Here is a 20,748-nt window from a genome sequence, read left to right as displayed (position 1 = left end):
CTTCCAGCAGTCTAAGGCCATGGATTTGTATCGTAGCAAGCAGATGATGTTTCTCGTGGACTTCCCCGGTGTCGAATTGTGGATGGATGATGGATGCACCTCCTCCAGGCTCCACTCTTCGCCACGATGGCGCCCAACCATTCACGTCGCAAAGATCCCACCACTACGCAGCTCTTCACATTCTCCCCCCCCCCCCCCCCCCCAACTACCATGCACATTCTAGCACACAGTTCAGTAGTACACACACCAACACACATCTGGGGTTTTGAGAAGAAAAGTTGTTCTGTCGTGCAAGAAAAATGGCCCAAAAAAAAGGGGAAAGAAAAAGGCAGCACAGCCAGGAAGCAAGAACCCCGGGAAGGAACAGGGCATATGGCCAAAATTATTTGCCATTTTACCTCGGTTCAATCCATCTTTCCTACTTGTGCATCTGGTCCAAGATTTTTCAACCAAAATGTTTCATGGCATTTTTTGCCTCTGAATTTGTCTGGGGTTAGCTACAGTGAGCTCTGCTACTCTGAAACCGTAGTGTGTGATCGATCGATCGACGCAACGCAATGCAAACGCTGGTGCGAAGAATCAATGACGTAGCCGCCGGCGGGGAAGCAGAGCTTTCACGCCGGCCCGCCGCCGCCGCCGCTCTTCGCCCGCTTCCTGCCGCCGTGCTGTAACCCGCCGTAGTAGTGGAACTCCTCGTCGTCGTCGTCGTCGTTGCACCGGAGGTTAGCGCCGTGGTTCTTGGACTCCTCCTCTTCCTCCACGCCGTCGTCGTCCTCTGCCTTTGCCGCGGCGGCGGGATCTTCCTTTGGCTGCGGCGGGTCCACGATGCTGGAGTGGCTCCTCTTCCTGGGCTTGCGCTTGCGTGTGGACCACGCGATGTGCCGGTCGCAGAACACGTACCCCGGCACGGCCGCGCTCTTGCAGCGCCACCGCTTGCCGTCGTTCCGGCTGCACCTGCCGGCGGCGGCGGCGCCGGTGACGTCCCTCTCGCTGGAAGGGTGGGAAATTTTTCAGCCGGGCGAGCTGGACTGGACTGACCCGATCAGAGATGTGGGTTTCGTGAGATGCGCGCACCTGGTCGTGGAGGCGACTAGGACCAGGTCGTCGTCGTCGTCTTCTTCCTCCTCCTCCTCCTCCCTGTCCCCGCCGACGACCATGCTCCCCTGCTTCTTCTTCTTCTTCTTCTTCTTCTTCTTCTTCTTCTCCTCCTCCTCCTCGTCGGCATGGACCACCGGTGGTCTCCCCCCCTGCAGAGAGTCGCAGGTGAGCGGCGGAGGATCACCGGGACGACGGGAAGGAAGGCAGAAGCCAAGAAGAGGTCGGAAACAGAACGTGTCAAAGGGACAGAGGGCACAGAGCCTCCTCACCTTCAGCTGCGCCGGCGGAGGCGGCGGCGGCGGCGACGGTCCCGGCGACGGCGAGGCGGCCCTGACCGGCGTGCGCTTGCGGATCCTCATGGCCCGATCTGGCGGCTCACAGCTCACTAACTCGCTCGCTGATCTCGACGCGGCTCTGGGCTTGGTTGATCTGTACCACTCCTGCTGCTGGTTGCTGCTGCTGCTACTTGCCTTCCCTGACAACTTCCATGTCTCTCTTTCACTTTTTTTTTCTCTCTCTGGGCTTCGCTTTTGCGTTGCGAGCCGTGAACTTTTCTTACCGGCCGGCCACCGGCTTTCCCACTCTTCCGTCTTTACCCCGCGGTTCGGTGCCAATTTATTACTGTTTTACCTCTCCTCGGCCTCGGCCTCGCAGCGCGCGCGTGGAAAGTGCACGGAGAATGTTCGCGCGGGGCGGGGGCGGGGGCGGGGTCAAGTCCACGGGAGATGGATGGATGGATGGATGGAAGCGGAAGGTTCGGTGCGTGCGTGGATGCTGCTTCTACTACTGGCGCAGCGCAGCTAACGTGTTGCTTGAGTTGGGTGCCGCGGTGGTGCAGTACGTCGTGCTGGTGGTAGTGGACTGTAGAAATTAAGGCGCGCACGTCGATTTTGTTGGGGAGGCTTTGGCAACCGGAGGACACGGGCGGTTTTGCATCCCCCCCCCCCCCCCTCTCTATCTCTCTCTCTCTCTTTTGTTGTCAGGTTTCTGTTTCTCCTGCTTGCTATATCATCCCTCGTAGTTTCTCTGCTTTGGGCAAGCATAGTTCACTGCTCGCTCCGTTTCTTACAAGAAGTCCAATCTAAAATAGAATAGGACTTATTCTAAGAAAATAAATCTAAACAATCTATTAAGTTTTTTTTTACAGAGGGAATACCCTACCGCCGATTATGTTAGGGGTTATGGTGGTGGCGGCGCAAAGCTAATGAATTGGTGTCGCTAAAAAATGCCACGCAAAACTTTTGGTAGCAAGTTAGCTGATAAATCTAAGTGAGGAGGATCTGGATTGAATAAATCTTGGTAATCCTTTGAAATCAATCTAATCTCCAGGGTTCACAATCCCAATACTAGATAAAAACTGCTCACATGTATCTTCGGATTTCGTGAAAAACATTGATAAAAAAACGACGAAATCCAAACAAATGTTGCCCTCAACTAAAAAGTTTACTTTAAAATTTGTTTACACTTATTTGAAAAACCCAATTATTTGTGTTTTCAAAATTCAGAGCGTAATCGGACAATTTTGTAAACCATGCTCAAGTCTACCTTGGCACTCTTGTTGCCATTCCTTGCCGCTTCCCACCTCACCACAATCGACAGACCAGCGAGAAGTAACACAAGTAATGGCTACTCTTGTACTAACGAGGAAGTGTCAAGTGCTAACTACTAATTCTTCCATCCTATAAAGAATATTTTTTTTCTGTGTCTAATGTTTCACTGTCCATTTTAAAAATTTATAAAAAAAAATAGTCACGCATAAAGTACTATTCAAGTTTTCTCATTTACTCTACTATTATAAAAATTGAAGATGTTTTTGCCGGTATTTTGATAAGTCATCCGTGTATGACTCGGTTTTTAAGTTCGTTCGCTTTTGAAAATATAGATCCGTATTTGAGTCGGGTTCTATGTTCGTTCACTTTTGGAAATACGGATGGAGTTGTATAAGAAATCTCTTAAAAAACTCGCATGCTAATTTGAGATGATCGGACTCCTAATTACAGCTCGTGATTTTTTGGAAAAATATATATCCAAGCGAGTTCTTAGAGTGAATTTTATGTAAACTAAACCGTATAACAATAATAAGATTAAAATAATCTTCACCCGTTGAAACGCACGGGTATTTTTTCTATAACAATAAAAATACTATATATATTTTTTAAAAATAAAACGAAGAGTCAAACGTTGTATAAAAACTGAAAAATGCACTCTTTATAGGACGGAGGGAGTACCAAACAGTCTCAAACTGAGAAAGATGCACCTGAATACGGAGAAAATAATTTACAAAGTTTATGTAGTTTGCACAACACCACGAATAATGTACGTACCACCAGATAGATTTTGAACTTAATATTCACTATACACGTGGAGGGAAAACAAATCCACACTCCAAACAGTGCTGAAACAGTACAATTTCTATGCAGTAATACTTTCGCTTTTTTATTAAAAAAAATCTCCGTGTGGTTCACCATGTTTAAACTTTCAAGTTGAATAATTCTAAATTTGCATCATGTCATCTGTAGCTTCTTTTAAATCTTCAGCTCTACAAATAGCCTAATTCTATGAACATGTAAATACAGAAAAACCCCAATATTTTTAGGTTCACACCAGCGGCTTGTTTAGGGTTTCAAGAGTATGTGAAGCAAATGGTGAGTAGTCAACTGGTGACTGGCGAGAGTTTGGGGAAGGATGTTTTCTCGGCTTCTGGCTTTTGATTTATTTTTTAATTCTATCACGATATATTCTTGGAATCTCAATAATAATGTATATTATTTCGGGAGTTATTATCAATATGAGTAAACTGGAATTTCTTAAATAATTGTTATTTTATGTTTCCTGATTATTACTACAGCTAGTCGTGTTAGTTATGTTTTTCGTTTTTGGACTACGAAAATTAAATTATTTATCACAATTTGCTTTCATTAGGCTACGGTGGATAACAAGCAAGTTCGGCTACTCGTTATACTCATTAGGGTAGTTTTTTTTTGAACGATTCGTATGAGACGGTGTGAAGTTCTATTGATAGAGCAGGAAAAAATTACAAGATTACAACCCTGAAGGATCGTAACCAGGAAAAAGGAAAAAAAAAACCACCACCCACACACCGACAGCACCAACACACAACCCGGGAGAAGGCTAGCACCGGACCGACCGCCGCTAAGCGTGACCGACCGCCGCTAGACCAACAAAGGAACTCAAATGAGATCGCCCCCCTAGGGGATGCCAAAACGACGTCTTCAAAAAGATAAGCGACAGAAAAAACTGCCGCCGCCGTCCGTCGGGGCTCAAAGGAGCTGAGACTAGGCTTTCGCCCGGCAACCGCCCTTGAGGGGTGAGACAGCACGACAACGGCCTCAGGAGGGGGAATGAACCATCGTTATTGCCCCGCCAAGGCCGGGCTGGATTTTCACTCGCCGCTCACCACTTGCGAATCTATAGCTAACGCACCGATGCTCCACCACCCATCCAGATCTGCCGACATGTGGGACCCCAGCACCGGCGTCCCCCGCCGGCCAGACTTCGTGCGCAGCAGACCGCACCACACCCATCGATAGCTCCTCCTCACACCGAGGTTGGCTCCTCTACCGCCGGCCGCGCCTCTCGCGCCAAGCCAGCCTCCTCCATCGGACGCGCCTCTCACGCCAATCCGGCCTCTCTCCATCGGCCGCGCCTCTCACGCCAAGCTGGCCTCCATCTCCGCTGCCCGCGCCACTCGCGCTGAGCCAGCCTCTGTTGCCATCGGCTGCGCCACTCTGCGCCAAGCCGGTCTCCGACCCCTCCTCCAAACGATGTCGCGTTGCCAGATGCAGCCGTCTGCCACGCCCTCATCTAGCCGTCCGAGGCCGCCATGCCTTCGGTGACCGCGGTCACCGCCACTGCAGCCGCTGCTGCCGAACGCACCACCGTGCCTCCTCTCACCGTGCCACAGCAGCCGCTACTGCCGTCGTCCAGCCACTGATGCCACCGCTGCGACGAGCTCCGAGGCCTCTGCCTCAGCCACCGTCGCTGCCACCACGGGTGTTGCCGCTGCTCCCTCAGGCCACCGCAGCGGCTGCCACTGGCCGCGCCGCCGTCGTCCAACACCAGCCGCGCCGCCGGTCGCCGCCGTCTGCGATGCCGGCGCTCCGGCCTCTCTGCAGCGGGCGGCCCGCGTCGTGCAGCTGTCGTCGTTGTCTCTGCAGCGAATTCGCCCTCGCCGCGTCGCCTTCGCTTCGTCTACCGCGTGCCGCGCCGCGGTCCTCGCGCTGAGGTGCCGCTTCGCCAAGGAAAGGCCTCGCCGCTGCCCTCCCGGCTGGCCGCTCGGACTCCGGCGGCGCGCTCCGGCGACGGCGAGGAGAGGGGAAGGAAGGGAAGGGGCAGCGGCGGGAGCTAGGGTTCGCCCCCATGCCGCCCGCGCGAGAGGGCGACGCGGGGTGAGACTCGGTTGTTCGCATTCATTAGGGTAGTTAACGAGCTCTACCTCGTTTATACCGCATTCATAAATCTGAACTTACAATTTATTAATAATAGAACTTAACTCATAAATAACTCACTCATATAAATAGTTTGGATATAGCTAACTAGTAACTCAATAGTTAAAAAGAACACTAATTATAGTACTTGCCGTTTCAAATTACTTATCGTTCTAGAAAACCTCATAGTACTAACAAAGAAACTATGTTACCTTGATAGTTGATACTACGTACATCCTAATCAGGGCAGAGATAAGCCTAGGACAGCTAGGGCATAAGCCCTAGACTTCCCCCCATTATCATGTTTAAATCTTCTTAAACTATCATGTCAATCTATCTATCTATCTATTATATTATTAAAACAGCCTTGAAAGAAGGCACCATATTCGCTGTAGTGGCTAGAAATTCCTACATTAATCGGAGAAAAAGAAAAGAAGAGTCCAAGTAGAAATACAATTTAAAAATAGCTAAAATTCGGAATTAAAATAAGCAATATAGAAAGAAGAGTCTATATAAGAACCCAATACGAGATTAATCAAAATTCGGAGTAAAAATAAAATAAAATCCAAAATTAGGAAAAAAAAGTCAAAATAGGAATACAATTTAAAAATAACTGCAATTCGGAATAAAAATAAAATAAAACCCAAAATTAGAAAAAAAAATAAAGAAGAGTTCACGTAGGAATACAATTTGAAAATAGCTACAATTCAAAATTAAAAATAAGCAATATTAAAAGAAGAGTCCATATAAGAAACCAATACGATATTAATTAAAATTCAAAATAAAAAATCAAATGAAATCCAAAATTAGAAAAAAAAAATAAAAAAAAGAGAGTTCAAGTAGGAATACAATTTTGTAACAATTAAAATTGTAAATAAAAATAAGAAATATTAAAAGAATAGTCTATATAGAACACAATACGAGATTAATTAAAATTCGAAATAAAAAAGTAAAATAAATTCAGAAAATAGAAAAAATAAAAATAAGAGCTCAACTATAATACAATTTATAAATAACTAAAGTTTGTAAAAAAATTAAAGACTATTGAAATAAGAGACAATCTAGAACACATGACGAGATTAATTAAAGTTCGAAATAACAAATAAAACAAATTTCAAAAATAGAAAAATAATTATAAGAGTTCAAGTAGGAATATATTGTATGAATAAAAATTATCGAGATGAAAAATATGCATTTTTTATAAAAAAAAGTCCATCTAAAAACTATAAACAAAACCTCAAATAGAATCCTAATGACGATTAAGAGGACTGACGATGGGCATGCCGTTAAGCAACATGGTCACGACGGTTGACGGGACTTATGAAGAGTAAAAATAAACCCTAATGATAATCATGTTCGATTTTTAAAATCTTAATGACAATAAGAAGGAGAGGCAGCGGGCAGGCTGTAGAGGAGTACAGTGGCGAAGCCATTAACGATTTGGCGAGACTTATAGAAAGTAAAAAAGAACACAAACAATAATTATATTCGATTTTTAAAAGTCCAATGATAATAAAGAGATATGGTAGTGGATGGGCCGTAGAGTATAAATTGGCGATGTTCGACGATACTTCTACAAATTATGAAAATGAAACCCAATAAGATAATGAACTCTAAAACCTATAATGCCTAATTTTTAAAGTTATAAAGATGATGAATAGAAGTAGTGATAGACCAAGTAAGCAAATAAAAAGGTGACAAAGGAGTAAGGGCTAGCGACTGACGTGGCTTTTAAAAACTATAAAATTATTAGAATCATGGGATTGGTAATTTTAATTAAAATCATGTGTAAAAAAAATAATTTTAAATTGATGCTAGCCGCGCAATTGCGCAGGCCGCCCATCTAGTTTTGTAGAAAACCAACAATTTATTAGTTGAGTCTTAGCTTAGCCCTTGTGTGCCCCTAGTGTTTAGTAACTCCTCGCTTTGCCACTGATCCCAATTGTTTTTCCAAAGCAGTCATTAACTCTAATTAGTAGATAAGCCAATAAAAATTGTGGATGTATTAATGTGTGACTGCATTGATGAAGAGTATGGAGTGAAGTTTACCACTAAAAGTGCTTTGGAATAAAACAAATAACAAGTATTTTTTAGGGATGCGGGGGAAGTAAATCTCGTAAAACTACATATATTTTGACCAAACTTTCATAAAAACTATAAATTTAAATCATTGTATCACAATACAAATTTAATAACTTTATAACGAAATCATATAATTAAGATGAAGTATTATAAAACTCTATATATCGATTTAGTAACGAAACTATTAAACTACATGTTTACCATCAATTTAACTTTAAAACTACAACATTTTTAGCTTTGACATAAGATTAGTGCAAGAATTTAAACTCTAAAATCCGGAGTTCTATGGTAAATTTAGTGTTAAATATGTGATTTTTTGATCCACGTTTTAAATATATAGTTTTATAATAGTTTGGTCAAAACATGTGTAGTCTTGTGAAATTTACTTTGAAAAATAAAAAAAACAATCCTAGAACAAAGTAATTTAAAACGAAGGGGGTATATGAAGATATAATTATCTTATGTACTAGGCAGCTAAATGAGCTAAAAACACATCTCCTCATTATGACTTATTTCGGGCGATCTGAACGAGTTCAGTATGGGTATATCCGAGCCATGAGCTTTAAGCTTTTTTTTTCCCCACCCCTTATTAGTGTATCGTGTGCCCCACGCATATTCTTGGAATGAAAATTCACTAACAAGCGCTGCGGTGAAAAACATTCACCACATGTCCGGACCTACGGTGATACTTTCCAAAAAGTCTCATATCTAAGACGTCGACATTGGTGAGGAGCATGGTTCTAACAAGCAACAGCAAGTGATTTTCACCATAAACCCAAGCAAAACCAGCCAAACCCACCCATGTGAGCAGTGACAAGTGACAAACAACCCACCAAGCGGCACCTGTGAACACATCACTGCCAAGTAAAACCACACAAGACAAAATCGATCGAAGAACTTATTGCCAAATGCTAAATTGAGTCAGAAAAAACTCCAGAGAGAGAACCTATTCAAATTCAGATAACCCTCTTTGGTGCCAAATTTCTACAAAATTCCTCTTTTCCAAAGAAGGCCCAACTCAAATAACCACCTTTGGTGCCAAATTTCCCTCCTTAAATTTTGGTCTGCAATTTGACCATACCGATAGCAGAAAATTCAAACCGCAGTCTTAAACTCAAAAAAAAATTCAAATTCATATCTTCCAGCAGGTAAAAGTCCCTGGTGCCAAATTTCTACGAAATTCCTCTGTTCCGAAGAAGGCCCTGGTGCCAAAATTTCCCCCTAATTTTAATATTTGGCCCAGAAATTTGAAATCTGTTGTGCAATTTAACCATACCGACAGAATAAAAATTCAAAACGCAATTTTAAACTCAAAATTCCGAATTCAAATTCAAATTCATAGCTTCCAGCAGGTAAAAGTCCCTTGTGTTGTGCCAAATTTCCCCCCTAATTTGAATATTTGACCCCAGAAATTTAAATTTTGGTCTGCAATTTGACCATACTAACAGAAGAAAAATTAAAACCGCAGTTTTAAACTTAAAATCCCGAATTCAAATTCAAATCCAAATTCATAGCTTCCAGCAGCTAGTCCCTTGGCTGCTAATACTGTTCCTCCTCTCCGAGAGACGAGAGCAGATATGAGATAAGCCCCCCCGGCACCCTTATCACCACCACCACCGCCACCATGCTCTCCCTCTCCCACCCCCACCCCCACCCCGCCTCCACCACGGCGGCGGCGGCGGCGCGCCACCACCACCGCCGGAACGCCCCCTTCGCGCCGCACCACCGCCGCCGCCGCCGCTTCGCGCACCTGACGACCTCCGCCGTCATCCTGGGCCCCGACGGGCGGCCCATCGGCGGCGGGCCGCGCGACAACAAGCTCCCCTTCACCCCTCCCCCCACCGCGCCGCCCGACCAGCTCTACCAGCCGTTCCATCCGCCGCCGTCGCCGCTCCCCGACAAGTACAAGGACCTCGACCTCGGCCAGCGCCTCGCTGTGCTCCGGGACCGCCTCGGGCTTTGGCACGAGTACGCGCCGCTCATCTCCGCGCTGTCGAGGGAAGGGTTCACGCCGTCGTCGATCGAGGAGGCCACGGGGATCTCCGGCGTCGAGCAGAACAGCGTCGTCGTCGCCACCCAGGTCCGCGACTCGCTCGTCGCCGACGAGGGCGGCTTCCCCGCCGAGCTCCTCCGCTACTTCGACTCCTACGGCGGGCCCGAGCTGCTCTACGAGCTCCGGTTCCTCAACGCGAGGCAGCGCGCCGACGCGGCGAGGCACGCCATCGACCGCCGCCTGGAGCCACGCGGGGTGCGCGAGCTCGCCCGCTCCATGAAGGACTTCCCGCAACGCCGCGGCGACGACGGGTGGGAGGCCTTCACGCGGGACAACCCCGGGGACTGCCTCGCCTTCGCGCGGTTCCGCCAGTCGCGTGAGGCCATCGACGCCGAGGACTCCGTGGCGGAGCTGGAGCGCGCGCTGGAGGTTGTGGACACGGAGCCCGCGAGGGCGCGGGTGGAGGCGGAGCTCGACCGCGCGAGGAGGAAGGCCGCCGGGGAGGAGGTGGACGACGAGGACGGCGCCGCCAACGCCGCCGCCGCCGCGTCGCGCCCTGCCGTGCCCGTGGTGCGGCTCATGTACGGCGAGGTGGCGGAGGCGACGACCGTGCTGCTGCTCCCGGTGGTGCGCGAGGGCGACGGCGGCGAGGCGCTCGCCCACGCGCCGAGGCGGACCAGGACGGACGCGGACCTCGGCATGGTGGAGGTGGACAAGGGGTGGACGCGGTGGGCGGTGGTGCCCGGGTGGGGCCCCGTGGCGGAGGTAGCCGGCGAGGCGGTGGTGATCGAGCTCGCCGACGGGCGCACGCTGCCGTGGCGGTCGGCGGAGGCGGAGCGGGTGCTGGTGGTGGCGAACCGCGGGCGGAGGGAGGTGGTCGAGGACGGCATCTACGTGGTGGAGAGGGAGGGGAGGCTGGTGGTGGAGAAGGGGAGGAAGCTGGCGGCGGAGGGCGTCGGCGAGGCCGCCGCCGAGGTGCTCGTCGTCGTCCGGCCGCCCAGGGACGAGGACGACATGATCAGCGACGACGAGTGGGACTGAGGATTTTGAGAGAGGGTTTTTTCTTCTCGGTAATGCGTAATTTTCTCTTGGTAAAAAAACACAAAATCTCTCCCTAATTCTCATCATTTCATAGTTCATGAATGGATTATTAGGGGAAATCAGTTGTTTCTTTTTATTACAGTATAAACTCATAGGGAACATGGCAGATGCGATGCTCTGGCCTTTGTCATTGCTTAATTTCTTCAAATAAGATGATCAAATACAATAATGTTATATTGCTGAAATGAGATTCATAGCTTTGAATTGCATGCTGAATGTGCCATTTGGCACCAGGCCGTCAATATAACTCTAAACATGACACAAAGCACACAGAAAGATTGTGCCAAGAAGATGATGTTTCCCAGCAAATTAATGGAGTGTACATAAATAACGATTGCTTCCTAAGAAACTGAATCAAGAACCAAAAGGGAGTACATGTTGGTACAATCTGGTCGTCTAATCAGACATTAGAATGTAATCAGGGAGGCGCCCTTAAAAAAAATCCGGTAAAAATGGGTCAGGATCAAGGGATGCTTTCAGAATTAAAGCATGCACAAGCACAAATGCCATATCCTCAAATGCTAGCTGTGGAGTTTCTCCCAGATGAGAGCCATCCCCTGGCACCAGCAATTAGGCAAACAATGTAGCTTCAGACGTTCAGAATCTTTAGGTCGACTTTGGTTTAGGGGCCTTCTTCCTGTTGGGCTGCCTCTTAGGGATGGAGTTCTTCATGGCAAGGAAGAAGAGGAGCGCCCCAACAAGTGCGCAATTCTACATTCACAGTGGATTATAAAATAGTCAAAACCATTGGACTTACAGTTGCGCAACAAATATAACTCTCGAGATTCACGAGCTCTTAAAAACTTGGAAGGTGATGCATTCCGCAGTTACCTGTGCAAACTTGGTGAAGAGCTGTACAAACTCTGCACTCTCAATGTCATAGTTGTAGAAGTCGTGGACAACAGGTGTAATAAAAGCAAGGTGAAACAACTGCAAGGAGAAGATTACTTCATTAGGTTGTGATCTGGAAACATATTTCACAGCTTACAAGGCACCCAATAAGTTCTCATGGGAATTGGCACAACAGTACAAGAGTGTAAGACCAATGAACTAAAGCATAAACCGTATCAACCTAAGTGCAGCTTACAAGACTACAAAAGAGATTCACAGTACACCTTTTTGCCTTTTCTTAACAAAAGGTTGCCATATCAACCATATCATATATGCTGACACAAACATGTGAAAACAATTACATATAATTCCATTCCTAATCCTTAGTGACATGACTAAAACTATCATCTCGACTTGCCATGACATCTAGTCAGATTCATAACACAACATCGACTTGCTTATTGTTGTATAATCCTTGTATTATAAGCCATATTATCCTATAATCCTTGCATTAAGCTTCTCCAGTTCTCCTGTTATAGTCGTCCTGGGAAGGGTTCTGAATTGTTTCTACTTTTTTGCAAACCTCATAAAAAAACTTGGCACAGAAGCATGAAGGGATTGACTGATTACTGCAGCAGCAGCAAAAAGTATGATTGGGTTTACTACAGAATTATGCTTAGCAACATATATTACAGGTAGGCTCCTAACGCTTTTACTCAAAACAAAGCATCTTTACAACATATATGTAACAAACGGCAACTAGATTTCCATTTTAAAAAAAATACCCCATACAAGTTTCTGTGTGTTTGCATTGCATGTATAACTGAACTAGTACTATGAGGTAACACATAGCAGGAATAAATGCATGAGTGAACATCACAATATCACATATAGCACAAAAACAACACAAAGGCACCAGCCAAATTATCAGTATGGTACCGTTGGTTTCCTTAAAGAAAACTACAGTATTGCGGCGGCTGTTTGGCATGTCAAAGTGCAAAAAAGAAAAGAAAACATGACATCCATGGTGGAAGAGGGGAAGCAAATGTTAGATCTTCTCAAGATAAAGGAGCCGCCATATTTTTTAGAAAGAAAATAATTCTACTTTGTAACCATAAGACAGATGGCGCAGATCAAGGACATCAAGCTGAATACAAAATTTGGTCAATTCAAGGCATTTGATGACCAAATTTTGGTAATGACAAATATAGGCACATATACTATATGACCATTTAAGAGTATAAGGCAAAACAATATTTTATTTTTATTTTTCTAGTTGAGATCATACCAAGAGATAAGCACCCAATGAACTGCTGAGGATAAAGAGGAGACCTCCAAGACCCTTCAAAGAAATCATTGCAGCAACAATATGCTTTAACTGCAAAAACAAAAAATAATGAAACCCTATGAATAATAATATCACTTCACGAAATGTCCACAATAACACTTTGTGACAGAATAAAACATATTATCAGTATCAACACATGAAGTTATTACTTCAATATGAGGCACCACTAATCCAGTACGGGTAGAAATATTTGCAACAATAGTGTTGAACTTCGGCTGGAGAGCTTTTGCGGCCGGCCCACCATCAACTCCAAATTCACTAAACCTGTAATCGACAAAAAAACGTAAAATGATAAGGAATTGACTGGTTGAGTGCATATGTTTTCTTCAGACATAAAATAAGCAAAATGCATGGATGTACTTGGCACTGTAATTTATGATTCACTATAGAGCACAAACTATAGCAAGCTCATATCAAATCAGAGTAGGTCAATAGGTGCCTTCCAATTTTTGTCAGTTTGAAAAGATAATTTTCGAGAATCCTGTGTTTAAACAGTACATATTCATCATGATGTCTATTACACTAGCAGATGGCCATGCGTTATTTGGATGACAAATCTGGTTCAGAAATAAGGTCACTGCTTTCTAATGGAAGACTAAGAGCTAATGTATTATGTTGGCTATAAAATAGGTATTGTTGTTGAAGTGAATTCGTTTTCTCTTTTGCATCTTTGAATATGAGACTCAGTTATGTAGTGTACAGGAGAGGAGGAAGATGGAGCTCAGTCGATGGCAGATTTCCCCTATGTCGCATGGACTGGTTCCCATGGTGGCAAGGGCTCTGCTCGACTAGGGTTTGGTGGTCGAAGCCCCTCTCTGGTCTATTCATTGCTATACTTCCTAATGTAATATTAGGCCACTTTTACATATCAGGTGTCATCTACTCTCTCCGTCCCAAAATAAACCAACCTCGTACTAGGAAGTGTCATATACTAGTACGGGATTGACTTATTTTGGGACGGAGGGAGTAGATAACTAGGAAACATGAGATAAACTACAAAATATTTATATGGCACATCTTTAGCTGGATGTGTAGTGTGGACTCTGTAGCTACCATCGCTGCCTCCTTGCACCTGTACCTCTGGTACTTGCGCATTACATGCTGCAGCCCTGGCACTCCATCCACCATTCCCAACCTAAATCCCACTCAAAACTATCTATTTTTCCTAGCCCAACACTCACTCTTTAACCTCTTCCAGTCAGTTCACCAGACTTACCACCACAACAGTCTCCCTTGGGCCAGAAAATGGAGTGTTCTCAAGTCTCAACTACATACTAGTACTCAATTAGTATTCATCTTATTATTATTTTTTTTTAAAAAAAAACTTTGATTCAGTGCATTTTCTAAGTTGGAGTACCTATTATTATATGTGAACTCCTTTTTTCGGGGTACAATCTTACTACCTAGTTTCCAATCAAACTATCACCATATCTGAACATAAAAAAAAAATCTCACCCAAACAAAATCTGGTGGATGAGCAAGTACACATCTGAGAAGGAAGCACAGCGAAACTACTACAACGAAGCACTGCTATCCACTGACAAATTATTGCAGTTCACATACGACTAAACTTAGCTAAGCCGAGATTCCTTAAAAAATCTACAAGAGCCCACTAGAAAATGCGCACATTTCAAGCATCCGACACCCACCACCAACTTGCACAAATCAAATTCTCCTCCATAACAATCTGACGGCACCACCTCACCAAACACTGCTCCGCTCGAGCACACATTCCACATAGCAAAAGCGACGGCAATTCATCCATTTGCGCGGAACCAAACCCCCCCAGCATCAGCATCCCGACGACCGCGCGCCGCATGACAAAACCAAAAGCCCCCACCCACCGGATCCAACATCCAAACCACCCTCACCACCACCACTCAACCGCGCAGCTCGACGGGCCGCGAGATCCAGACGCCCTCCTCCGCGCCGCGGCGCACGCAGATCTGGGTTGGCGAGCGGTGAGTTCTTCAGAGAGGGGAGGGGGAGGGGAGGGAGGAGGAGGGCGTACTCTTGGTAGGCGGAGAGGAGGAAGGCGGCGGCGAAGAGGACCCTCCCGGCGAAGGACAGGAAGCCCATCTCTCTCTCTCTCTCTCTGCCGCTGCGGCGGGAGGGGCGTGACTTCCGAGGCAGGCGGAGGCGGCGGCGGGAGGAGTGCAGGGCACGACGCGACGCGAGGTCGCGGTTATAAGCGATGGGGGAGGGAAGTGAAAGGGAGAATGACCGTTTTACCCTCGCAATAACAGTTCACAGCAGAGAGCGTGTACGTTGGTTGTTGGCCCCGTGAGTGTCAGCCACGTTTTTTACTATAGTACTGACAGGGTTATGGGCCTTAGAGTAAGGTTAATAGTAGCGTAGGCAGCCCGCGTTAATTCCATTCAACTCAGCTAGTAGCTCTCTTTGCACCTTGTGAATACAATAAGTGACCTGTAACGCTGGGCCCATCAACTTCACATCATAATAAAATAACTTAAGCTTCCTCTCACACATGCAGCTCACAACCTCTCCGCTCACCACTTTTCACCACTTTTCTCTCAAAGCTGGTGCTAGAGCCGGCGATAAAATTGTCGTCCACTCTCACTCTCTCTCCTCTTCTCACTCATCTAGCTCAACACTGTAGCTGACGTGTTTCTCCTATCGCCAGTCCAGCTTGTATTATTGTACTCGCTCTTATGGCTACTGCTGTGAACTGTTAAAAAACGGATGAAATTTAAAATACTGTTTAAAATTATCTTGAACTTGATGGGTCATCGGGCCCCGTAAGCAAAATCACTTGCTAGTAGTAGTAGTAACGTGCAATACCAAGACGACAAGGCGAACCGTAAGCAAAAATATTTAGGTTATCCTATAGTTTTCTTATCTTATTTCACAAACTACTAAATAATATATTTTTAAAAGAAAGTTTCTATAGAAAATTTGTTCTAAAAAGTTATATTAATCTATTTTAAGTGTATTTACCTTAGTAATATTTAATTAATAATACGCTAAAACACCGTCTTGTTTTGTGTGCTAGAGAAAAAGGTTCTTCATCGTTAGAGACGAACATAGCCTCAATTTGAGCTCGAGGACAAAGAGACCTCTGTTATCATATCATACATACTCCCTTCATTTTAAAATATACGACGTATTTTTCTGTTGGGATAAAATTTTAACTAATAATTATTTTCCTAATATATTATTTACATGGCATAAAATTTTTTTAAATCATTTGAAAAGAAATATAATAACATTAATTTTGCTTTATAAAAATAATATTATAATAATTTAATTGTTGGTCAAAATTACAAAACAAAATATGTCAAAATATTTTAAAATTGAGGGAGATTTAATATCTAGGACAAAAGTCAATCAAACTTTTAAAATTACAATCATCAATAATTTCTTAAAAAAATAATTTTAAAAGAAAGAAATTGTTCACATGGTTTTTGTCTCATGATATCGTAAACTCATTAGATTTTACAAATCTATTCTAATAAATAATGATGATCTTAGCACCCTACTTGCTGGTGAATCTCGCCTCCCAAAGACGAGGGATGCTAGCTCTTGTGGGGGCAATAAGTGAAGCCTACGAGGCCGAAGCTCAAGGGCAACAATAACAATCGGGGCTTGGCGATGGTGGCAACGACAGCTCAGTGACGAGCCTACAACAATAGTGGTTGGAGCTTGCACGGCGATGATCAGTACTGTAAGTGAGGGAGACAACGGTACCGGTGGCTTGGGATCCATCGGGAGAGGTTAGAGCAAGTTCAATAGTATAGCCAACTACTAGCTCCAATTCATCTATAGCCAATCTAATAGCTCATTCATACAATAGTTATATACTACACTATTAATACCTAGTCCCACCTATCATAGACACACTGCGTCTTGGAGTCCGTGCTACGGCTGGCTATAAATCTGTAGCCCGCTGCTCTTCTCTCTCCTGATTTATCTTCTTAAAATATATTTGCAACTAACTTATAGCCTGCTATTGTACCTGCTCTTAGAGGCCGGGACGGCGGTTAGAAATGGTACACATGGTAACTTGTTCTTGATGAGTACTGTTGAGTTGAGGACGATCCTTGTTGTTGATGTCGTGTTGATGGTATATATATGATGATGAGCAGTGTGATCTAGAGTTAATGATGTGTTGGTGATGTAGGGAACAATTTAAATATCTTGAATCATTGAATTAGCAATGGGTTTTGCGATGCAAATCAAACTGTGATGTTATTTTTTTTTCCGTTGAAATGAGAATCATATCACCATCAATTCATCTCTCGAAAAGGCAATGCTAATCGGCAATATCGTTGTCGATTATTCACTACCAATTCGGTTTCATAACCGATAATGATGTTCCGTTTATTTTTGAATCGATATTGATTAGTAACTGTATTAACGTATCCGACCTTGTAGCACATTAATTTGAGTTAGGCCAGGTTAACATGTCATATTTGCCACCTAATCTGCATAGGTCAAAAGGTACAGTATGGATTTTTAGAACGAGGATATAACCCTAAGTAAAAGGCATGTTTGGATGACTGTCTAACATTGCCACGCATGCTTGCTAACCCTAGTCAAATACTCTCTCCGTTTTATAATGTTTTAATTATAAGTCATTTTGAAGTTTTTTTAATCAAACTTCTTTAAGTTTGACCAAATTTATATAAAAAATTAACAATATTTCGATACAAAACATACATATTATCAAAATATATTATATGTTAGTTTTAATAAAACTAATTTCATATTATAGATGTTGCTAAATTTTTCTATAAATTTAGTCAAACTAAAATAAATTTTACTAGGAAAAATAATCAAACAACTTATAATAGAAATGGTGGAAGTATGTAACTAAGAAATTGATAGCCATATCTTAGACAAGGTGTGGAAAAAAATGTATAAAAAAGAATTGTGGCACGTCATGAATGTGGCAATGGAACAAACAAAAAGGATTATAAAATGCGGCAAAGTTTAATAAAATTATGGCAGTGAACCAAACGTCTCCAAGTGTTAAAAGGACAATATTAAAATATTTGCCACCACCCTCTATGACGCATAAATCTCTTCTGGTAGTAAACAGTTTGATTATTCCCCACGTTTCAAAAAAAAAAAGAACAGTTTGATTCCCGTAGTGAAAAGAAGGAAAATATCCTGTATTCGAAACATGCCTTATCGTCTAATTATAGGTGTGTTTAATTTATGCCAAAATTAAAAATTTGGTTGAAATTAAAATGATGTGACGGAAAAGCTGAAAGTTTACGTGTGTATGAAAGTTTTATGTGATGAAAAAGTTAAAAGTTCGAAGAAAAAGTTTGAAACTAAACTCAGCCAATGCAACATCGCCTGTTTGTCCACATGGCTCGGATTGTGACTTTTGTCACTTTGATCGTGCAATCTATCAACCAACTGGTTGGATTAAAAATTAACCATGCACCATCGATTTATCGGGCAATACAAATCTGCTCTGTCTTAGAGTTTGTTTGGGAAGTTTATATAGTAGCTGCAGCTTTTTTTTTTAGAATTTTCAGATGCCAGTAGCTCTCCAAATAATCTAGATTTTCACTTTAATTTTAAGAAAATGTAGTTATAGAATTCAGAAAATAAATTAGAACCTTTCAGCCTCTACAGATTCTCACCAGCTTCCACCGGCTATTTTTTAAAATCCTAAACTCTCCCAAATAGAACCTTCACTGCTGTAGTCATAGCTGCGGCGGCAAAAATACCAGTGGAACACACCCACAAACTTTTCCACCTTGTCCACATCGCTTCGTGCTCCTATCTCATCGGTTTTGCTGCAACTAGTAATGCGTAATTGATGTGTTTAAGATGATTAATTATTCATCATTCCGTCTTATCTGTAGTGTTGAACTGTCCAAGTTGGCACGTCATGTTTGGCCAGATTTGACATGGAACGACGAACAAACAACGGGAATTAAAATAAAAAGGTCGAAATTTGTTTTGGTTATCCATGATTAAGTAGGTGGATTAGGAGGAGTAGGTCCGTAGGTGATACGACGTACTTCTGCTTAATTTTGGGAGAACGGTAGGCAAGGATGCACACATGCATAACTTAAGCGAGATTAGGACATATGCATCTCTTAATTAGTGGGTATATGTGCCTCCTCGTCCGTGACATATGTCCTTGATTTAATTTTAAGCAGTACTCCTAGTTTATTGTTTATAGCAGGCAGCATCCAACACGGATCAACACGATTAGTCAACATAATAAACGTACTATATTGTCTGAAAACATGATGCCACTAACAAATAAATGGTGGTTATGTACGTGTGGAAAATAACACTATATGATTAACTGGTCAATGTCCTTGTTTTACTTAATAGTTAACCCATTTTCGTTTTTTATTTATTAAAAGTTATGAGACTTACTGTTTCAGCATTTTGTCCATGGCTAGACCATATTAATATCCATATTTTCAGAAGAAAATGGAACATTCGAACAAACACAAACTCAGGTCAAATTTCCAACCCACGTACATCATCATACGACCATCTCCTTAGGAACATTAATGTTTCATATGGAAGAATTTCCAGTTAATCAGCAGAATCGTAAAAAAAATAGTAAAGTCCATCTTTAGCCTTCGAACTTTGCTAAAGATCATTTTTCACACCTAAACTATAAAACCAGGTATGTTTCACCAACTTACAAAATCGAAAAAAAAAACACACCTTGGCACAGATTTTGTAGTGGTTTTGTTTGAACAGAAAGTGGTTTTTGTATTTATACCCTTATATTATCATGTACACTTTATTGACGCAAATGCCATTTAATTAGGCCCACAAATGAAACGTATCTAAATTAAGTTCATGCTAATTAGATACTACTATTATATCAATCAACACAACCATATTTATATGGTTTAGAGTGTCATGTGTTCTGTTTTAAAAGTAAAGGGTGAAAAATAATCAGTTTTGTATTTTCGAAGTGAAAAATATTTTTCGGCCAAAGTCTAAATGTCAAAAATAGACTTTACCTAAGAGGAGTCCTTTGAGAAAATTTTAACCTAAGGTATAAACTCGTGGGAATTTTCCTTTAAGTAATCTCATTCCTTAGTTTCCTATATTTCTAATGTTTATCTACATAATTATTCCCACATTATCCATGTCTTTTAAATTTCTGCACTTTCTCTTATTACTACTCCATCCGTTCCAAAATATAGCAATCTAAAATTAGATAGAACATACATATATTTAGATTCGTAATACTTGAATGTGCCTCATATGGTCCTAAATTGATATATTTTAGGACATATAGACATATAGTGTATGTTTTATCATTTTCGAACGAAAAAAGCCTACTTCCTTTATCCACAAATGAACCAATTCTTAACCATGAATCTGGCCATAGTTTTCCTGACCATGAATATGAATCTAAATATATTTTAGGTCTAGATTCATAACAAGAATTTATTCCTTATAGACAGAGTGAGTGCAATTGTACAAATCTATGGCCCACCTACCCTCTCCCCCAAGCAAGTGCAGTTCCCTTCAGCATTTCAGTTCTACCCCCAAATCCTAACCTCAAAACAAGAAGATTAGATATATCTAAAATTGAAGAGATAACGACCACAATCAATTAAATTCTTGGACAAGGGGGGGGGGGGGGGGTCATCAGCAAGGTCATCCTGACATCAACCCGCACCCGGATTTGGCGATAAGGCCTTCTCCTTTCATCATCATCCAAACACCGACCCCACCAAAACCACCCGGAAAAAAAAAAAAAAAGAAAAGACGACGCCTCGCGCGGTCTCGCGGCGGCGGCCCGGCCCCGGGAAAGGGAGCCCACCGTATTCCCTTCCAACCTTTTCCCCTGGCGCACGCGTCCCCCCAGTGGGCCCCACATCCCC

The 20,748-nt window shown here is 43.2% G+C and overlaps 3 protein-coding genes and 1 pseudogene across 3 annotated transcripts; 1 reads left to right on the top strand and 3 right to left on the bottom strand.

Moving 5' to 3' along the window:
* Nucleotides 1-263: 263 nt before the first annotated feature.
* On the bottom strand, nt 264-1,598 carry LOC4348747 (uncharacterized). The gene is made up of 3 exons (XM_015757823.3): nt 1,368-1,598; nt 1,075-1,247; nt 264-990 (listed from the first exon to the last, which is right to left on the bottom strand). The coding sequence occupies exons 1-3, from the start codon at nt 1,455-1,457 to the stop codon at nt 615-617; spliced, it is 639 nt and encodes a 212-aa protein (XP_015613309.1). The 5' UTR covers nt 1,458-1,598; the 3' UTR covers nt 264-614.
* A 2,903-nt stretch (nt 1,599-4,501) lies between these two features.
* On the bottom strand, nt 4,502-4,834 carry LOC136353552 (uncharacterized; annotated as a pseudogene).
* A 4,368-nt stretch (nt 4,835-9,202) lies between these two features.
* LOC4348745 (rubisco accumulation factor 1, chloroplastic-like) lies at nt 9,203-10,904 on the top strand. The gene has a single exon (NM_001423050.1). It carries the CDS (start codon nt 9,253-9,255, stop codon nt 10,660-10,662), a length of 1,410 nt encoding a protein of 469 aa, NP_001409979.1. The 5' UTR covers nt 9,203-9,252; the 3' UTR covers nt 10,663-10,904.
* On the bottom strand, nt 10,882-15,057 carry LOC4348744 (uncharacterized). The gene is made up of 5 exons (NM_001423049.1): nt 14,913-15,057; nt 13,051-13,165; nt 12,842-12,931; nt 11,554-11,652; nt 10,882-11,433 (listed from the first exon to the last, which is right to left on the bottom strand). The coding sequence occupies exons 1-5, from the start codon at nt 14,978-14,980 to the stop codon at nt 11,329-11,331; spliced, it is 477 nt and encodes a 158-aa protein (NP_001409978.1). The 5' UTR covers nt 14,981-15,057; the 3' UTR covers nt 10,882-11,328.
* Nucleotides 15,058-20,748: the final 5,691 nt, after the last annotated feature.

This window comes from Oryza sativa, chromosome 10 (assembly GCF_034140825.1).
Source record: "Oryza sativa Japonica Group chromosome 10, ASM3414082v1".
NCBI classification, from domain to species: Eukaryota; Viridiplantae; Streptophyta; class Magnoliopsida; order Poales; family Poaceae; genus Oryza; species Oryza sativa.
The sequence above is the reverse complement of the archived record's forward strand: the minus strand, read 5'-3'. Positions and strand labels throughout refer to the sequence as shown.

What these genes read in the sequence shown, in the direction of transcription:
- LOC4348747 (XM_015757823.3), bottom strand. Translation starts at nt 1,457, where the DNA reads ATGAGGATCCGCAAGCGCACGCCGGTCAGGGCCGCCTCGCCGTCGCCG. An exon ending in CTCCGCCGGCGCAGCTGAAG is followed by an intron (nt 1,248 to 1,367) that starts GTGAGGAGGCTC and finishes GACTCTCTGCAG; the next exon opens with GGGGGGAGACCACCGGTGGT. An exon ending in CTAGTCGCCTCCACGACCAG is followed by an intron (nt 991 to 1,074) that starts GTGCGCGCATCT and finishes CCACCCTTCCAG; the next exon opens with CGAGAGGGACGTCACCGGCG.
- LOC4348745 (NM_001423050.1), top strand. Translation starts at nt 9,253, where the DNA reads ATGCTCTCCCTCTCCCACCCCCACCCCCACCCCGCCTCCACCACGGCG.
- LOC4348744 (NM_001423049.1), bottom strand. Translation starts at nt 14,980, where the DNA reads ATGGGCTTCCTGTCCTTCGCCGGGAGGGTCCTCTTCGCCGCCGCCTTC. An exon ending in CTCCTCTCCGCCTACCAAGA is followed by an intron (nt 13,166 to 14,912) that starts GTACGCCCTCCT and finishes TGTCGATTACAG; the next exon opens with GTTTAGTGAATTTGGAGTTG. An exon ending in TCTTCACCAAGTTTGCACAG is followed by an intron (nt 11,434 to 11,553) that starts GTAACTGCGGAA and finishes CTGTGAATGTAG; the next exon opens with AATTGCGCACTTGTTGGGGC.